Source organism: Cariama cristata, unplaced genomic scaffold (assembly GCF_000690535.1).
Source record: "Cariama cristata isolate BGI_N322 unplaced genomic scaffold, ASM69053v1 scaffold13776, whole genome shotgun sequence".
NCBI lineage: Eukaryota > Metazoa > Chordata > Aves > Cariamiformes > Cariamidae > Cariama > Cariama cristata.
The window spans coordinates 59947-65950 of record NW_009622773.1 but is presented as its reverse complement, the minus strand read 5'-3'; the positions used below and the strand labels follow the sequence as shown (position 1 = coordinate 65950).

At 35.3% G+C, this 6004-nt stretch overlaps 1 protein-coding gene across 3 annotated transcripts in view; it reads left to right on the top strand.

The window, feature by feature from the left end:
* The window catches only part of REV1 (REV1, polymerase (DNA directed)), a 49520-nt gene that overhangs the window by 14795 nt on the left and 28721 nt on the right, over positions 1 to 6004 (top strand). For 2 of the 3 annotated variants that reach the window (XM_009702480.1, XM_009702479.1), the window contains exons 7-8: positions 730 to 846; positions 5556 to 5685. In XM_009702480.1, the coding sequence (XP_009700782.1) occupies positions 730 to 846; positions 5556 to 5685 (247 nt within the window). Of the gene's footprint in view, positions 1 to 729; positions 847 to 5552; positions 5686 to 6004 lie in introns of all 3 variants that reach the window. The other variant, XM_009702478.1, reaches the window with a different exon arrangement.

Here is a 6004-nt window from a genome sequence, read left to right as displayed (position 1 = left end):
AAAGAGTAAGCTATATATACAATTCCTTTGCTCTCTTCTGTCCAAAGGCAGGAGCAACTGCATCAAAGATACTCCTTGTATGTTTGGGTCTTTAAAACTTTATTACCTGCCGAGTTTCAAACTCCATTACTAGAATATGAAGAACCTAGAACTTTTATGCAAATATTTTTTCTGTTCCACAGAAGTCTGCCGGAACTTTCAGTGCATAAATTAGCTTCCTGTACAGAAATTATAAAGCTGTTGATATTACTAAAAAGTCAAAAGATTACTAAAGATTAGATTTTGTACAGTTAATTAAACAAGTGGAACCGAGGTGTGTTGGTATGTGTGTACTCTTCTAGTTTACTTAAGCTAATAAACATGATAAGGTATTCAAAATCAGTACAGTGTTTGCTGTGTCTTAAACTAATGAATCATTAGGGTGTTGGTGAAGTTTCACAGCTTCCATTTATACTTGTTATTAAAGACAAACTAGTATGGCTGTATTTTCATTCTTTAAAAGCTTTTCTTCTTTACACCTGACTGCAATTAAGACAGCATATTCATAGTCACAATGCAAAGTCAATTTTACAGCTGTTTCCTTCTTAATGCTGTAAGAGTCTATAAGCTTGCAATAAATTATAAAAGAATAAATTGGACATCTTTATGATCTTACCCTAGTTATGCTATTATTAAAACGTAAGTTGTTATAGACGTTGACTTACAAGTACATGCATTTCATCTCTACAGGAAAACCAGTAGCTGTTACTAGTAACAGAGGTGCAGGAAAGGCACCACTGCGCCCTGGTGCAAACCCGCAGCTTGAACAGCAATATTACCAGAATAAGCTATTGAATGGAAAAGCAGGTACAGATAAGTTTGTTTGTCTGTATGTTTTTAACTTTTGCTATTGCAGACTTTTTCCTTAAAAAGTTATTAATAAGTGCGCAGTGGATAAATTTGGGTTTTTCACATGGGGGATTTCAGAAAAGAAGGATCTTTGGACAACACAGTGCTCTCTGGCCTTAGTAATAACATGCCACTGTGACTTCTTGTTAATTAACTTCGCTGAGTATGGGTGAATTATTTTAGAGTAATTTTAAGTTTTGCTCACTTTCATTGAGGTTGAGTATAAGATACAATGTTAAGTAATTATTTAAAATAAGAAGGAAATACCTGTTGTCCAGGATCACTTTGTTCTAAGTAAGTCTGTTATAGAGAAGAAGGTGCAAAATAAATTTTAAAAGGCTACTAAAATTCTTTACTATAAAAGTAGAAATGACAGCACATGGCCAGTGAGAAACATTGTTTGAAGTTGGCTTTTGAACTGCGTGTGTACAGTATCTGTGTACAGTGCGTTAACTTGCGTAGTCTTTAGAGCATTTCAGGTTTCTGGAAGGTCTGTGGAACTTCCATGAGTTTTGTCTCTCCAGTACTTTGTTTCCTCAGTACCAGGGCACCTGTTGTAGTTTGAGAATTCCTTACTTGCCTGCAGTAATTTAGAAATTTGTTACTTTCTGTGTCCTCAAGAAGTAGTATACTAATGTAAACAGAACATACTTTTCTTGACAAGTCTTATTATTATTATTCTACCTGAACTGCATTTAATATGAGAAAGTATATTGCTAAACATTGGCAACTTGTTTCTCTTTTTTTCTCCAACAGTCTGCTTAATCAGCTTGAAACTTAGTTTTTACCACAGGGTTGCTAAAAAGTGCATACAGAAGGGGCAGCTGCTGTTTCATTTCAATTTAGGTGTGGAAGTCAAGTTTCTCCTTTGCACCTTGTATATGCACTTTTTACCAACCTTGTACTATTGTTACAGTTTACACCTCAGTGAGTTATTTTGTTGATAAAAGAGGTGGAAAAAGACAAGTTGTTCTTCCATGGTTGTTTCTGAAATGTTAGTACTTTTAAAAAAACAAACAAACAAATAAAGTCTGCCAATTGTCAAAGACATTTGGAAACACAGTATTACACGAAGTGATGCCATTTTATTTGTCTTTCTGCTGTAGTTTAAGAACACTTCAAAACTGAGGTAGAATATATGTTTGTGGAACCCACAGGCCTTTAGCTTTTAAAGGACTTTTCAGGGTGCTCCAGACAAGGCTTCTGTGATGTTGTTTGCAATGCCATAAGTGCATTACGAAGAAAGCTGTGGTTTTTGTGGACATGGATTTTCTGTAATATAGCTTGTGTACGGAGTATTTATCGATAGTTCAGTTTTATACAGGGACTTTGTAACTTTTACTAGGACCTTACACTGGATAAGGGTGTGACTTCATACAATCAAGTGATGTTTGGAGAGCGAGGCAGTTAAATTACGAAGTTTAGCTGATACCTAGCATGTTCTTTGTGATTCACAAATTCAATAGTATCTCTTCTACTATATTGCTTAAGGATATGGCAGATTTCAGCCTCATTGTATAACAAACTCAGTTTCTTACTGCAGCAGCTTTTTCTGGATATCCACATACTCATTTCTTTAACTTCAGCATCCAATCTCACTGGCTTGCACACAGGCAGGCAGCTAGCTCACTCTTTCTTGATACTTAGTCTGATTGTGCAACCTGTTGTTTTGGTGAAAGGGTTTTTTCCTCATACTCTTTTTGTAGTCTCTGTCTCATTAGCTGCAGTGCATAGTATTTTTTAGTATCTTTATTAATTTTTATCTCCATGTACAATGGTTTTGTCAATAAAAAATATAACCTGTTGTTTCTGCTTGCATTCTCATAAGTACATGGCTTGTCTTCCTTTTGGGCAAAAGAAATTACGGTTAGTTATGGTCTTAGGTAAAAAGGTGGAATTGCAGGTTAGGCTCTTCTAACATCACAGTATCTTAGCATATATGACACACTTCACAGCATGTGTTTAATTGTGCCATGCCAGAGGTAATTATGGTCCAGTAGGCACATGTGCACATGGAAAAGTACTTTTGCTAAAATATGAAAATACAGAATGCTAAATTATGCTGTTAAACATACACAGTTCTGTTTGGGGGCATGTTATATAAATGAAATAAAAAGGTAGTTGGGACCAGCTTTGAACATGAGCACATTTTTACATCCATGCTTCAACATGGAACCCATTTCATTTTTTGATGCTTCATGCTTTCCAAGCTATTCTCTGATTTTTACCTTCTCTAGGTCTTGCTTGTTAGAAAAAATGTTTCAAATTAAAAAAAAAAAGAAAACCCACCAAAAAAAAATAAACAAACCCCATATGGATCACTTTTGAGCAAATACTGAATTCTGCTGCTTCACCTACTTCTTTTTTTTTGCAAATTACTTCTTTAGTGATACTCGTTCCTGCCTTTGATCTGCATTGCTAGGCAAATATCTAGTGTCAATAGAATCTTGAATCTTTTATGAAATACTTTCTTTTTCTTGGTTGAATTCATCCAAAAATTTATAACTTTTAAATTTAAAAACTTGTTATCATTCTCACCCTAAATCTCCAAATTGGAGATAGCCTTTCTGGGTAGTAGAAATTACTTCTCTACATACATGCCATCTTTAACATTCATGTTCTAAAGGTAGAAGATTAACATATGTTAATCAGGATTCATAGTCTGGGGTCTCTTTTCCATGGCCAGGATGCCCAAGATGTGAATGTTTTCTAGGCTTCCTTTCCCTCAACCCTAGTATCTCCCTTTTTTCATTCTAAAGAGCAGCAGATTTTAACCATCATATTAGTCACAGATTTATTCTCAGCGATTTCTTTTTCACAGACTTGGGTCCTGGCCTCTGATTTCTCCATCCGTTGCTCCACATTCACCATGTGCCTGTCTAGTTTCCCAGCTTTTGATGAGAGGTTCTCTACCTTGCCTTCCATTGAGGACAATGTGTTCTGCATTGCCCTGAATTTCACATGAAGTGACTCCATCAGCTCATGGGGGGATCTGCTCTGCTGCGATGTGGAAAAGGTCGACGAGTCCAATGAAGATAGACAAGATGACAGCATCATCTCAGGCCAGGGCACAGGAAGGCATGGACTAAAGAAATTGTTCTTGTCATTCTTATCTTTATTTGGGGCATAATTTTGCTCTGATTTTCAGTTGCAGACATCTTAGGTAACTTACTGAGCTCATCATACATTAAAATATTTTAAGACATAAAAAGGTGCACAAATTTAGCAGAAATTCTGGATAAAAGCAGTTTTTCACATGAGTCAGGCTCTACCCCTGCTGTCTCCACTCACTCATTACAACAGTTTCTCTGGTCTGACAACTACTCGTATGTGCACATAGCACCATGTTTCCTTTCAGTCAAATTGACAGTGTGAAAGTTGTTAGTACCATGAAATATAATTAGGCATTGTGGCACTGTGAAGAAAACTCCCTGTTTATTATATTACAAAGTTGTATGGTATTAAATAGACTACAGTAATAAAAAAGAACTACAACGTACATATTGGATTTCATTTTAAGTAAATAGAAGCTTTTTGTCTGTATGATACCGTGTTGTTTTGATTCTGATGGGGAGTTTGGGAGGGCATAGCAGTTTTTACATCTAGCCATTTTTTCAGGCTGATCTATGTTTAGAGCGTAGGCCTGTATCTTTCAAGGTTTACATACTGTGAAAACCTTAATAGAAAGGAATAGAAAATGCTTTACTTGATTCCAGTATTCAGTGTTACAGAATTCTGTTCTAGTACCTAGTATGCAGTGGGCCTGAAGGACTCCTCAAAATTTATCGAAGAGCATACAGAAAAGTTTTGTAGAATTAGGGAAGGTCTGTCTCATTTTAAGTCTGGGGTTGCAGTATTTGTAATTGTATCATTTTGATCCAAGATAAATTTATGGTGATATTTGAAAGAAGTTGACATATCCTAATAAGAGAATTAGTAGGAAGTAACAGCAGAAGTTTTGTCGATTAATATCCCCATAAGAGTGTTAAAGGAAATACAAGTTTCTAGCTAGTGTTTTTTAATTTGAGCTAATTAGCACTCTGGTTATTTCGCCTCTTAAAAATTGCTTTGTGGTATCTATATTGGCAAAATAGTTTCAAGTAAGTGGTTGTAAGTATGATGAAAAGTGGGTTTGTATTCTGAATTTAATTTCGGTGTTCTGGTGGTAGTTGTGCTTTTTGTAAAAAGGAACATAGCTAAGTGTCTTCTTGTTCAGCCAAGCAGTTGGTAAATTTTTGAGTACCATGTATTTGTTCACAGGATATGGTTGTAGCAGTTAGCCTCAAGTGCCTGATCGTTTTTTATTGTCATTACAGCTGACTGAGATCAGTCTTTAATTATAGTATGGTCTATGTAGTCACCAACAAGCTGCTATCTAGTAATTTTGGGGAAAATAGAAATCTAATTTTTCTGTAGCTTAATATTCTTTTCAGTAATATGTACAGACCTATCTGCAGAGAGAGATTACTACGTGGGAGGGTTCTGGGTTTGGTTTTTTTCAGAACCATGATATGAATCAATATAGTATTAAGAACCTCTTCATCAACAGGTAGCAGTATAGAGATTGTATAAATAAAATCCATAATTTTTATTTCATTCATATTCATTCTGTTGATTTCTTAAGAAAAATAACATAAAAACAAAGATAAATATTATTTTCCAAGCAGAAATTAGAGTACCTGATAAGCTGGACTCATCAGTCTGGGAGCATCCGGATTCCACACATGTGAATGGAGCTGACTTCGATCTCACTGTTCTGTCCATGGCTGAAATAGCTTCTTGTAGTTACGAAGCCAGGTAAGTAAAAGTTACCTATCAGGTTGAAAATCTCATTCAGATAGGCATAAAATGACCAAAAATAGCAGTTATTAAGTCAGTTTCTTTAAATTTGTCTAGAGAGGAATTTTTTTTATGTTTTCAAAAGTGGTAGTTATATAGGTTGTTAGAATTTAACACAAGGTCTTCCCTATGGATGCTGCTGCTTTTTAAACATGTTTAATAGCTCTCAACCTAACCTATACATTACTTGAAACTAAGCCTGTTAAGGAAAAACTTATGCCATTTGCTGTGATATTGTTGATTTCATAATGTTATCTTCAGTGCTTTGTACCAAAAT